Here is a 15423-nt window from a genome sequence, read left to right as displayed (position 1 = left end):
ATTTTGTTATATAATTTTAAACTGTCACTATAAAATATGGTTATGTTGATAAATTGATATAAACCATGTACAGTGTGTCTAATAACTATTGATTTTGGTGTGTCTTGTTATTTTCACTCACGAACTTGAATTCACACACGACTAAACCTTGTATTTTTACTCTTCTTTATCAGATATAAACATCAATTAAACAATGCCTTTAACGTCTTCTAAAAGCTATTGAAAGCTTTAACCTATGTTTACGTTATGTTTAAGAAAATAGCCGAAAGCTTTGATGAAAAATCGTTGTACCATTCCATTTTTGTATTTTGATTATAGTTTGGGGTAAATTTTTTCGCCTGACATGTTATTGAAAAGTTATGGAAGGTTGATTTCAATAATAGAATGTAAAATCTTTTTTTTAAAGAATTTGAAAGGACATTGAATATATACATCCAAAGATGGGTTAAAACTGACTCGATTTAGTTGCGAAGTGGATATGTAAGTTGATTCTAATATAAAATCTAATTAGGTCACATGTAACTGAAATTACGAAGAATACCAAGGTAAACGATTTACATATAAATGAACCTGATATGGAGTGCAGTATGTGTCAATTTTGCTGTTATACTATTAAGTAGTCTCAAAATGTCGTACATCCTATTTTATAACCAGGATTTTAATTACAGAGGATTAAAGTTTCTTTGATGTAGCTTTAACCAATAAACTTGTTTGAAGTATTTTTAATCATAATTTGGCTTCAAGAGGAGTGACAATTTAACTGAAAAGTTTTTAAACGTTGTTTCGTAAGTATCTTTATATTTTTCCACTCTTTTATAAGATAAGGTCTTCAACTGTCCAATAAAGCAAAAAAAATTTTTTTTTTGTTAGTTAAGTGATTCTCTTTCTGATGACGATTTACATCTAATTTGATATAAAAATATAAAATCTATTCTTACCTCAGTTTCAACAGTTTCTATTAAGCCTAGTGGAAACGATTATTGATATATGGATGCATTTCATGATGATTACTAATAAAAACAAGGTCATGTGAAATAATCTGTATCGCTCTGTTAGTATTTTCATGTCATATTGTCTTAAGTCTAGTCTCATTATCTGAAGACTGGGTGTGGTGTACTTGTCACATCACAATATAATTGATTAAAAAAACGACTGTTGATTGAGGGAGGAATTTTGCCTTATTCTAGTATGTATTTTATGTACAGCATGGAATATTTTCGGTACATGTGCTCAAAACAATGCGAAAGTGAACTCTCAACACATTTTTACACAATGGTTTTGTGTTTATGCAATCGTAAGAATGTAATTGGATTTTTTAGCCTTTGTACTTATTGCTAGTTATAATTGTTAAAGCTAATTATAGCTATGTATAAGCTATTTTATCACATTTTTACCAAAATTCACAATAAGTCTTAGTTTATTTCGATAAGTATGTAATATCGGGATATAACACTTCAATCTATAAACTTTGTGATTGTCGCAGCAGGTTAAATGACTTGTGTTAATTGCGATGAATCTGTATTAGCGTGTTATAAAAGTATTTATATGCAAGCTATTTTTGATAAAAAAAAAATACTTTACTACATGGACAAGATTAATATAGTTAGTAAAGGACTGAATTATTTGATAATTGTGTCTACTAAAAGTGGAAAAGAACAGTTAAAATAAAACAATGAACGACCAGACGTCCCTCAGCGTTATTGTAAAATTTTTATTTGCATTTTCTTTTCTTTTGTTGTTCAAATAACAATAACAACGATAATCACAAAATGAAACAAAAACGGACAGTGATTGTGTGTCCTCCTTAAAACTGACTTCAGATGTGTTTACATTAGGCTTAAAGATTGGTCAATATTTGATCTTATCATAGCGTATTGTAGACGACACGTAAAATCAATTTTCTTCCATTAACTGTTAAACTGATTTCATAATAGTGTAGAACAATGCCTGTCTCGAGAATTATTCGACACAGACATTTAGGTAAGGAAACCAAAATATGTAACAACTGTCGTGTTAAGCTAAAAAACGGCCAAGATTTGACGTTGCATAAGGGTTATGTTATGTGTATGGAATGTAAAATGAAGAGAAAATATGGATTCTACAAATCTACAAGTCCTAAACACCAGACAATAGAATCTAAAACTCAGAACAGTTCGACCGTTCAGAATAAGTAAGTATCTAATTTGGGTTATTTTTAAGATTGTCTATATATCATTTTTGACCAGATTAATGGTTTTCAGTAAAACCCAATATGCCTGCCCAGCAGGGACAATGTCAGAAATTAGCATACAACACATATCGTATCTTCAATGCTTGTTTTTGTCTTGCCATAGTATCTCATATTATTAAGAATTTTTTACAAGATGTTAATTTTTCGGTCCAACGTCACATTGACTGTGTGGGAACTGAACTCTATTTGTATAACATTAAACCTACTTCAGGTTCATATTAACAATGGTCGATAATCTGGGGGTATTTACTGCTGTATTAATTTCGAAAATGGAGAATCTTTCTCATCTGATCGATGTCATGTTGTAATTACAACACTAAGATCAAATTACAATCATTTTCTTCAAAACATTAGTGGACAGATAATCATTTGTCACCTCGTGAATTTGGTGTATTAACATACATTAAAGATACTTTTGTCGTTCTGTATATTAGGTGTATGTTCTTGTTTTGACAGAAACTTGTTCGTATTGTTATAATTACACAAGCTGTCTCTGGTGAGTTTGGCTATCGAAATTTGACATCAAAGTTTTGCCTTAATATGTCCACATTTGCGTCATAGCTCAATGAGAAAATGCAACGTCTACTGCAAATTATATGGTAAATAAATTGCTTTACTGAGCAGATAAAATTATTTACGCGTATATATATTTTCATCGATATCGAAAAATCGAAAGATTAATAACCTGTTGAATAATGTAGTACCTGACGAAAGAATTTACATATTTTTTGTATTTGTTCTGGACGGAATGGGATAAGGTCATTACTTCGATTTACGAGAATCTCTCAAACCTTCATTTTTCTGTCAAATTTGTGTAATTGTATGTAACAAGCCACGAAGAAATTCGTATGAAATTATTCTTAAAAAAAGAAGTTGGAAAATCAAAGAACATGTGTAACGATAAAAAATGTATTGCATTCAAGACAAAATTTCTCGGTATGGAATGTAACAAGCATTGTCTAGAATTTCTCAAGTTTCGTAAAACCAGCTTTCAGGACAATAATATCGTTTTTTAACCTAGGAAAATATTGTTAGTCTGTGTGGTCTTTAGTTTAATCTCGACATGTTTTCTTCTATAGAATTAGACTTGCAAAATACACTCATTTCCCCTCAAAAAGTCTATATTTACCAGGTTAAATGTAAATACTTATCTGTCATTGTGTGTACTTTAAATGTTTAATAAGAGAAGTAAGAGTGTCAAACATGAGGGTTGACTTAAAAGTTTCCATTTTTAAGGTGATAATAGATAAAGATATAGATCTGTTTTGAATAATGTGTGAGCATAAATGTTAATATCCCTCTCTTAAAGTAAACCGATGAGGCACTGATTACTCAATAGAAACATATTCATTTGAATATAGATGTAGCTTGGTCTACTTGATCATAATAGTAATATCGTTTTCTCCGAAAAACTCACAACTTTTCAGTGCCCCCTCCAATGTATTGTTAGAATTGGTTAGAAATTATGTTCAATAAAGTAACACTCCTCCACTTTTATACGTAAGTGATGTTGACTATTGACATTAATTAAAGGCAATTACTATGAATTTCAACTTTATCTAGCTTTCAATTTTTGTGTGTGGACTATGATATGCGAGACCTGTAAGTAAACGTTTAGGTATATTTGGTTTCAAATAAATCTCACACCTACGCTTTTTGCAGTATATCTATGAAAAAGATCAAACGATCGTTTGTCTCTAATCTTGTAATCACGGGTGATTCTTCTAGATACGCAGAATATTCATTTTGGTTCCATTTTAATGCGTTTTAATACACGAGGACTCACTATATATATATCTATAAAGTCATCAGTTTTGAGTCTGATGATGCTAAGTCAGGATGTGGAACGATTCTGAACGCTGCTGCATAGCTGCAGCCATTTCTATTGCTACATGAAGTTGTGCCCATTCTAGAAGGTAAACAGTAGGGTGAACTATTGAAATTATGCAAACTATACATTGAACACACATGATTATACGATAATATTTTTTTCGATAGTAATGGGTAGTCATGTTGTTTGTATTTGAAATTCATATGCTAACAAACGTGTATGTATATTAAATATATGTTTCCCTTATGCAATTATAATAACAATGTTTCCATTTTTACAATTTAATGTAACCACTGTTAAGATCAGCAATGTGGCACTTACATTTACTTTAAATAACAATCTTGCAAAAAGAATTTCATAGTGACTTATATCACGTTAGTTACAAGCTTAACTAAATTAATGAAATTTCAATCATGTTATGATCAACTTAGATTGGGCAATTATTTCATATGTTTTTCATTCATTCTCGTCTTTCTTTTCATAAATATAAGTAATATTTTCATTTCAGTCCAGTTGGAATGACAACGTGTGTCAAGAACACCAATAATAGCCACAGTGAGATCTATACATCATCTAAGTGTGTGAAAGGTAAAGCCGACATACTGACACCACCGTTTACATTGTCACGTGTTAATAAACTTAAAGCCTTGGTTCTTGTTATATTAGCAGTGATTGGACCTTTAGTCATTTTTAATGATGTAGGAATTACCTATCTTAAAGAAAATAATTACCATAACAATCTTTTCGAACGGCATTGGAGGGAACCAGATACTGAAACTTTAAACAAATATACTTCAGACATTTGCTCAATTGATAGAATTTACGTGGATGAGATTACAGAATCGGAATTCAATTTGAAATATCGACAGAAACATCCATTGATAATCAGATTTAGAAATGGTGCATCTGATTGGACCAATGTTTCAAAATGGCTTCCGTCTAGCTTAATAACAGAATATGGATCTCATACACTTTATTCTGGTGAATCCAGGGAAATAGTTCGACATGGTGGGAATGGTGATATTGGAACCTCCCTAGAATATTACATCAACAATCTTATGGCACACAACGACTCGCATTCCAACCCAGAGTTGTAAGTCAGTAAAGTTTATTTATATTTTAGTAATATATAACAAGATGAACGATTTGGAATGTTATAGATTATCAACAAAATCTAGATTCCCTGTTGTACTACGGGGAACTGACGATGTGCAAGATCCAGTTCTCTAACTCTGTAGCTATGGACATCGATGCTTTCAGTCATATGTGAAAACTTTGTTACAATGATTTCAGAATACAATGCACAAAAAAATAAACTGATATAGTTCTCCTCTTGAGATAAATAGGGTTGTTACTGTTTGTTATCGTGTCACAATCTTCAAATATGTGGACACGAAATTTCTTCTTTCTTGTATAAAAATAACTGTCTTACTATTTCAGATATGTATTTGACAGAATGTTTTACAAAGGTTCTAAACTGTACATTAAACCCCCGAGCTTCTTAAATATGACTGTAAGTACCCAATAACATTACTTATAGCAACATAAACACATTGGGTAAATAAATGTGGAAATGAGAAAGTTATTCAGTACATGTGCATCGGATGTGTTAATTTTTCAGCAAGGAATTGATGACAGTATGTTTTTTCTTGGAACTTCAAAGAGTGGTGTTAGTTTCCATAAACATGCAGAAGGGTGGAATGCCATAGTGTTTGGTAAAAAAAGATGGTTTTTGTATCCGAAATCAAAGATGCCACCAGGAGGTAAAATATATTTATGTCCAGCTTGTTATTAGTCTGATATTAGAGTATTTATTTATGAGTAATGGTGATATGGCATTCTCTTAAAAAATTACATCATTCTAACTTTCAGTTGCTTGTATGATTCCAATTATCCGGCACATGTATTTTAGGAAAGTATTCATGTATTCTTTAGAAGACTGGCATCTTTTTTATTATCCGTTACACATATCGTGTATTTTAGGGATGTATCCTCTCTAAAACTGGCATCATTCTCCTTTTACGTTGCTTTTATCGTGTATTTTAGGAACCTTTCCTGTACAAAACTGGCACCGTTCTAATTTTCCGTTGCTTTCCTCGTGTATTTTAGGAATGTATTCTCTATAAAACTGGGATCATTTCAATTATCTGTCACATGTATTTTATGAAAGTATCCATGTATCTTCTTCCTCTATAAAACTGTGATCATTCTAATTACCAGTTACATGTAGCGTGTATTTTAAGACTGTATCCTCTTTAAAACTGGGATCATTCTAAGTATCCATTGCTTGTATCGTGTATTTTAGGAATGTATCCAGGCTATTCTCAATTAGACTGGTATTTCTCTATTTATCCTGCATTGTCAGAAGAGGATAAACCTATTGAATGCATTCAGAACGAAGGAGAAATGATGTATTTGGTAAGTTTTTGTCTGTAGAACACAGTTTTATGTTGATATACAAACAGTCATGTAACAGTGAATCGATCAATTTCATTACATAGCTAAACATAACAAATCAATATTCCCTTCGACTACACCTGGACAACTTTAGTTTTCACAAATATGAAGAGAGTATAGTTTTTGAATTTCGAACCTAATTCAAAATATAAATTGTAACAAACTTGAATGATTATGTTTTAGCCAGAAAGTATGTACCATTCCACTATTAACCTCGGAGACACCATAGCGGTCGGAGTACAGAAAATACAAGCCACATCATTAGAGGAGACTCTGTTTTATAAAGGTGAGTATTTTAGAATTAATTTTTCGAAATTAGATTTGTTTATTACTTTTAGTCTTTATTTTCTTGATATAATGATGAAAATGATTGAATATTCAAAATTCAAATTAACTCTTCTTTTTTTTCTAGATAATGAATTTGAAAGACATGGTGAACACCTTGAAAGACTAACGATTTTGAACGAATTGCAGTCACTGTTACCAGGTAATATAAATTTTGAAAGAATTGCCGTCATTGTTACCACCTAATATATTGCCATGTCTTAACCAGAACTTAACATAATGAGCAATTGTGAGAGTCTATTTTCATATTTATTTAGCTTCGACCACAGAAAGAGTCTAGGATAATTATAGCTACATGTACGTGTGTACATTGTGAAGCTGCAAAATTTCGCGAGGTAAACACAAAAACATAAGACTCGATGTATATAAACCAGCCTAGGAAAATTGTAATTTAATTTAAATTTGTTTAGACCAGTATAATATAATAACACACATGTGAAATATTATAATGTACGCGATTTATGAATTGAAAGATCATAAAAAACTCACAACTTCCTGTTTATATTCATTCTTTTTTTAGTTTATTAAAAGCAGAGTTGAAATGAAAGTATTTTATATTAAAGAAACATTTAAACCATATGGAGATATGAATCTTTAACAATTGTGGGCCTGTATTATTTTTATAGTTTTCATTAACATTAAACAATATTAATCATATTGTTTGAATTCACCTTGATTGTTGATCGAATACGTTAAATTTATTAAGAAAGATGTTGTTAAAAATTTACTTAAATATATAATATATAACGGATATCCGCATTGATTGGAATTTATTTGGCCATTTTGTTTATAATTAGATTAAAAAAAAATAGTTTATAGTGAATTATATTTGAGAAATCAAATGACATGAAAATGAAAATGGTAAAAAATGGAATGCTGTTACATGCTACACAAAATGATAATGTCAATACAATCTTATTTGATGGGGTAGTCTTGTACTCAAAAGTAGCTAATACTGTTTATTTTGTATAAACGTTTGTGGAATTAAATTATAATGTTCTTTTCAGAAAATGGAGAGGTATATTTAAAACTTGGTCAGGTCTATGAAGAATTGAATGATTTGAAATCATCGGAATATTATTACAAGAAAGCCATAGAGTTGGATTCTTTCTTTCTGGTAGCTTTCTTAAATATGGCAAGAATTAAATCTCAGGTAAATAGATTAAAGAGATAACTTTAGCTTACCCCATCCTCTAACCCTTGTTGGTGATAAACTAGAAAGTAATTTTTTTTTTATTATGGTTAGTAACCCTTTTGACGTTGGGCGTTGTTTCGATAAACGGATTTTGCCTTTGACAATGGTGAAAGTTACCCTTCTGGCAAGTATTATTATTTAAACAAATCTGCCGGTTGGTGTGTGTAAACTAGATCGGGAAATTAATTTTACTAGTTTTCACAATTTTTTTTGTGAAACTCCATGAGTTCCCCATTGCTCTAAAAACGAAATCCCCGTTTGCCCATTTGCAAAGTAAATATTCAAAGATCGCCAACTGGCAGCTTTAATTTTTTGAATAAAAATATTTAGCAGTACAGTAACAATTACCAGTATGAAATATTCAACCTTCAGTCATACACTTCTTTTGAACTCTTTAGGTCGATTCTGAATAATATTGAGTATGAGTTATTGCCCTTGTTCTTGAAAACGTGTTCAATTTTTAGCTTGTGAAACTCTAGAAGGCAAATATTCAACCTTCAGCGCGTATGTATAATAAAACCAAGTTTTGTCAAAATCCGGCAAGGATCATGCCTTTTGGTGTTTAAAGAGCTAAATTTGAAAGCATTTTCAAGAACGAGGTCAAACACTCCTATGAAACATTATTCGATTTTTTTGATTTTCGACAAGGTTTATCCATGGGTGATAATTAACAATTTCACCAAGTTTCGTCAAAGTCCGTCAAGAATTGTGCCTTCTAGAGTGTTTATGAGGTAAAAATTTAACGAGTTTTGAAGAACAAGAGCAATAACTCATTTTTAATATTTTTAGATTCTTCTGATTTTCAATAGGGTTCATCCTTGAGTGATTACGAACTTTCACGAACTAATTTTCATCAAAATCGGTCAAGAAATGCGCCTTCTAGAATGTTTACGAGCTAAATAATTGAACACGTTTTCCAGAACAAGGGCAATAACTCATAGTAAATATTTTTCGATTTTTCTGATTTTTAATAGGGTTCATCCCTAGGTGACAACAAACACTCACACCGAGTTTCGTCAAAATCTGTCAATAATCGAACCTGCTAGAACAAGGACAATAACTCATAAAAATTATTTTTCAATCTTTCTGATTTTAAATAACGTTTTCATGTGGGCGTATAAAAATCAGTTAAAAACTTTAGTCTCTATTGTGTTCACAAACAAATTGTGATGCGTTTTTCCCAATTCAAGGGCAATAACTCAAAAACAGTTCATCGAAAGATCGTCAAATTCGAACTTGACCAAGATGTCATCAATATAAATGATCACACCAAATTATACGTCCATATTTCCATGTGGGCGTATAAAAATGGATCAAATAAAATATGTTTTGAAGAGATTCCTCTGTATTTAAAATATCTTGCCAATCGGAGGTAAACCGTTCGGTTAGTCGTGCAACATGCAAATGGCAAAAGACAACATTTTTTTTTATATCTTCTTTGTTTTAATTTTAATAGCTTAATGAAAAAAGAACAGCTGAGGAAGTTTTTCGCCATGTTATTAATTTGAATCCAAATATGTGGGATATTTATGCAGAATATGGGACATTTTTGATAAAAGAAAATCGATTTAGAGAGGCCATTGCTATTTTTCAAAAGGTAACGGAAGCGTCTATCTTGGTATAATTTAATATTTGACACTTGATTCGACAATGGAAATACAAAAGCTTGATGACAATCATACTGCGTCTCATCTTTTTGACACATATTCCTTGTTAAAGAATTGAAAAGAATATTTCATTTTTTCCAGGGATGTGAATTACAACCAACCATGAGCCAATTTTGGGATTATTTAAGGTACTGTCAGGAGAGTGTTGGAGATTGGGATGGTGCACGTAGATCTGAGGAGCAGATGTCCAAGTTTGAAAAACATGCGGTAGACTGAAATGTTTCAATACCAAGATGCTTGTGTGTTAAACCCGTACATTGAGGGGATGTAAATGTTATTAACAGCCCTAAAACTGTGGTGCAGGAAGAGTACAATTTACATTGAAACTATGTAAAAACACTGGTTTACCAAGAGAAATGAACTTATAAAGATATGTGTGCGTTTAAAAAAAGATTAAAATGTTGTTAGTTGAAACAATTTCTTTAAAAATTCCAAATTACATTGCATGTCAATAGGAAACCCACGTTCTCGAAGAGAACAGGGGCATAATATGATTCTAATTTGGGTGTCAACTAAATTAAAGTCCTCTATACATGGTTGTGATTTGTAAATAATAAATTGTTGTTATTTCTTGTACGATAAACTATCATTATTTCTACCTCTTTGTTATGTATATGAGAAATCCAATAAAAGTTGAACGACCCGATAGTTGATGATGCACAACTAAACAACGTAACCTTGCAGCTTACTGCAGCTTGAGCGATTGTAGGGGTCAAGAGGCTTCATTCAGCAAATATTATCTACCAAATAATGTTAATCACCTACTTGAGCCAATTGGAGTTCTAGGCCTTTAAAGAAATTGGTAGACACTCAGATCTGTAATCATTTTGCAGATCGACTTCTTCGAAAACATTACACGTCACATGTTTGGCATAAGCTGCAGGGAATGTTATATTTTCATAACTTTTGTCGAGGTAAAATAGCATATTATAAACGGTGTGGTCCTAACCAAGATGATTACAGAAAAATGTCTAAAATATTCGACGGCCACGGATACAGAAATATAAAGCTAGAGAGCTACGAGCCTAAAACTTTTACTTCCTCACCAGACGCCTCGTTATTTTTATCGTTATGGATTGAAGTATGTTTGAAAATAATATGCACGATGGATTGGGTTCACCGTGGTTGGATATGCCTAGTGCTCTCAAAGTACTAATACAATTTGACCTCAAATAGTCATCAGCCTATTGATGCGCTTAACGCAATTGTGACGCTTTTCACCCAATTAACATAAAATACATAAAAACAAGAGCGGAAGTAAGTGAAGATAGATTAACAGACAAGGATCAGTTTTTATGTGAATTATTTGAGGTTTAATTCTTACTGACTGTCATGGCACTGCATATACATACATGTACTTACATACCTTTAGGTAATTATGTACAAATTACTGTTTAACTTTCTAGGCAGCAAATAATACATTTATGTACAGACTAAATAAAATGTTATAAAAGATCATTTTACCTTTTATATGCCCACACATTAATGTGGACGTATATAGCCGTCGCCCCTGTCTGTCGGTCTGTCGGTCTGTGGACACGATATAGAGAGCTGGTTTTTTGGTGGATTTTGACGAAACTTAAAGTGAATATTCGTAATCACCCAAGGATGACCCCTAATGAAAATCAAAAATATCTCAAGTTAGAACTTGTCCGAGATCTTATCAATTCCAATAATCACACCAAGTTTCATCAAAATTGGTTGAAAACTGTACCGTCTATTGTGCTCACAAACAAATTTTGACACGTTTTTTATAAGTCAAGGGCAATAACACAAAAACCGTTAATCGAAAATGCGTCAAGTTAGAACCTGTCCGAGATCTTATCAATTCCATTGATCACACCAATTTTCATCAAAATCGGTTGGAAACTATTGCTTCTATTGTGCTCACAAACAAATTTTGAAGCGTTTTGCAAAGTCAAGGGCAATAACTCCGAAAGCGTTCATTGGAGATAGCTTGCGTTGCAAGGTAACATACGCCCACTGGCAGCTGTCAGAAGTAATAAAACAGTCTTTAGTGACTAAAGTACGAATTTTTTCATATTGAAGAAATTATTTATGCTGAATAATTCCACAAATTTTTTTAAAATCAATATCAATAACCCAAATACAACAAACAATTAAATCACACAGCTCTAATCAAGGGCAAAAAACAACTTTTGACGCGTTTTTACAAAGTCAAGGGCAATAACTCGAAAACCGTTCATCAAAAATGCATCAAGTTAGAACTTGTCCAAGATGTTATCAATTCCAATGATCACAACAAGTTTCATCAGAATCGGTTGAAAACTGTACCGTCTATTGTGCTCACAAACAAATTTTGACACGTTTTTTATAAGTCAAGGGCAATAACACAAAAACCGTTAATCGAAAATGCGTCAAGTTAGAACTTGTCCGAGATCTTATCAATTCCATTGATCACACCAATTTTCATCAAAATCGGTTGGAAACTGTTGCTTCTATTGTGCTCACAAACAAATTTTGAAGCGTTTTGCAAAGTCAAGGGCAATAACTCCGAAAGCGTTCATTGGAGATAGCTTGCGTTGCAAGGTAACATACGCCCACTGGCAGCTGTCAGAAGTAATAAAACAGTCTTTAGTGACTAAAGTACGAATTTTTTCATATTGAAGAAATTATTTATGCTGAATAATTCCACAAATTTTTTTAAAATCAATATCAATAACCCAAATACAACAAACAATTAAATCACACAGCTCTAATCAAGGGCAAAAAACAACTTTTGACGCGTTTTTACAAAGTCAAGGGCAATAACTCGAAAACCGTTCATCAAAAATGCATCAAGTTAGAACTTGTCCAAGATCTTATCAATTCCAATGATCACAACAAGTTTCATCAGAATCGGTTGAAAACTGAAGCGTCAATCCTGCTCACAAACTATTTTTAACAAATTTCGACGCATTTTAACAAAGTCAAGGGCAATAACTCAAAAACCATCAGAATCGGTTGAAAACTGTAGCTTTAATCCTGCTCACGAACTATTTTTAACAAATATTGACGCGTTTTTACAAAGACAAGGACAATAACTCAAAAACCGTTCATCGAAAATGCGTCAAATTTGAACTTGTCCGAGATCTTATCAATTCCAATGATCACACCAAGTTTCATCAGAATCGGTTGAAAACTGTAGGGTCAATCCTGCTCACGAACTATTTTTAACAAATTTTGACGCGTTTTAACAAAGTCAAGGGCAATAACTCAAAAACCGTTCATTGAAAATGCGTCAAATTAGAACTTGTCCGAGATCTTATCAATTCCAATGATCACAACAAGTTTCATCAGAATCGGTTGAAAACTGTAGCGTCAATCCTGCTCACAAACTATTTTTAACAAATTTAAACACGTTTTAACAAAGTCAAGGGCAATAACTCAAAAAGCGTTCATCAGAAATGCGTTAAGTTAGAACTTGTCCAAGATCTTATCAATCTAAAGCATCACACCAAGTTTTATCAAAATCAAATAAAAACTGTAGTCTCTATAGTGCTCACAAGAAATGTGGACGGACCGACGGACGGACGGACCGACGGACAGGGGCGACGACAATATACGACCACATATTCATGTGGGCGTATAAAAATGCCTTAAGTTAGAACTTGTCCGAGATCTTATCAATTCCAATGATCATAACAAGTTTGATCAAATTTGGTTGAAAACTGTAGCTTCTATAGTGCTCACAAACACATTTTGACGCGTTTTTACAAAGTCAAGGGCAGTAACTCAAAAACCGTTCAGTGATAATGCGTCTAGTTAAAACTTGTCCGAGATCTTATCAATTTCAATGATCACACGAAGTTTCATCAGAATCGGTTGAAAACTGTGGCTTCTATTGTTCTCAGGAACTATTTTCTTTAACAAAAACGCGTTTTAACAAATTCAAGGGCAATAACTCAAAAACCATTCATCGAAAATGCGTCAAGTTAGAATTTGTCCGAGATCTTATCAATTCCAATGATTATGCCAAGTTTCATCAGAATCGGATGAAAACTGTAGCTTCAACCCTGCTCACGAACTATTTTTAACAAATTTCAAGGCGTTCTAAGTCAAGGGCAATATCTCAAAAACCGTTTATCGAAAATATGTCAAATTCGAACTTGACCGAGATCTTATCAATCTAAAGCATCACACCAAGTTTTATCAAAATCAGATACAAACTGTAGTCTCTATAGTGCTCACAAGAAATGTTGACGGACGGCCCGAAGGACAGGGGCAACGACAATATTCATGTGGGCGTATAAAATATTTAATATGAGTTATTGCCCTTGTTCTTGAAATCACATTCAAGGCACAATTCTCAATAGATTTTAAAGAAACTTGGTTGAATCACCCGAAACTAGTTGAAAATTAAATAAAAGTCTTTGAATAAAGCTTGAGCAGTATGAAAATGTTACTCTTAGAATATTTCATTTATTGCCAAGCTGACTTGGCTGCCATTCCAATGGTGGGCGTATTACGATGAGCCATGACTATTGTTCTATAATGAGTTACATCTATTTACAAAAAACATGATTTTCAGGAAATTTAGAAATTCAAACACTCTAGTTTTTATATCAATTACATATTAATGTATACATAGCAGATCTTAAATAGTGCATATCATATGAAATGAGTTGCCAGATTTAATATTACCCGAGTATTGGTAAGGTAAATATTTAATCCGGCAACGAATTTTATAAATTTCTTAGGATACAAGCAGCATAAATGAAAGATTGTATTTATCACATCACTAAAGATAGCTTGCCAGGCAAGGTAACATACGCCCACCACCAGCTGTCAGAAATGATAACAAAGTAACTAAGTCTGTAGTGGTTTAATATGACTTGTGAAACCATCATCCGATTGTTACTAATTTCAAGCTTTACTCAAGTCTTATACCAACTTCATAAAAAAATGTAGTCTCTATCAGGCCTCCAAGCCAAATTAGACGCACTGAATTCATTCAAGGGCCATAACTCCAAAACCATTCATCCAATTATTACCATTTTTGAACTTGAGGTCTCATCAATATATACATGCATACCAAGTTTCGTTGAGATCAGATAAAAACTGCACCCTTTATCATGACTAAAATCAAAATTTGAAGTTTTTACTAAGGGCAATAACTCTGAAACCAATCATCCGCATACTAAGTTTCATCAAGATCAAATAAAAATCTTAGCCTTTAACGTGCATACGAGGCGAATTTAGCGCTTTTTTTCTAAGTCAAGGACAATAACTCAGAAACCATACATCCGATAATTACGAATTTCAAACTTGACTCAGATCTTATCAATATATACATGCATACAAAGTTTCATCAGGATCAGATAAAAACTGTAGTCTCTAGTGCGCCTACAAGCCAAATTTGACGCGTTTTTACTAAGTCAAGGGCAATAACTCTGAAACCCGTCATCCGATAATTACCAATTTCAAACTTGACCGAGATCTCATCAATATATACATGCATACCAAGTTTCATTCAGATTGGATAAAAACTGTAGCCTCTATCGCGCCTACAAGAAATGTGAACGGACCGACGGACAGGGGCGACAGCAATATACGCCCACATTTCTATGTGGGCGTATAAAAAGCCTTCACGTGAGGTCAGCTCTTTTTATACCTTTCTACAAAATGCCCTTGTGCGTCACAAAAAAGAATCTTTCATGTGATAACTAAATTGTAGTAAAGTTATGTTACTTGAAGC

The 15423-nt window shown here is 32.5% G+C and overlaps 1 protein-coding gene across 1 annotated transcript; it reads left to right on the top strand.

Annotated features, from left to right (window-relative positions):
* Window positions 1-5718: 5718 nt before the first annotated feature.
* Window positions 5719-6752, top strand: LOTGIDRAFT_70151 (hypothetical protein; the record flags this gene model as incomplete). The annotated part of the gene is made up of 3 exons (XM_009059556.1): window positions 5719-5824; window positions 6367-6479; window positions 6702-6752. Coding segments are annotated over 3 exons (270 nt in total), but the record flags the coding sequence as incomplete, so codon positions are not given.
* Between the last annotated feature and the right edge of the window lie 8671 nt (window positions 6753-15423).

Source organism: Lottia gigantea, assembly GCF_000327385.1.
Source record: "Lottia gigantea unplaced genomic scaffold LOTGIsca_4, whole genome shotgun sequence".
Taxonomy (NCBI): Eukaryota; Metazoa; Mollusca; class Gastropoda; family Lottiidae; genus Lottia; species Lottia gigantea.
Note: the sequence above shows the minus strand (reverse complement) of the source record. Positions and strands in the feature narration are given on the sequence as shown.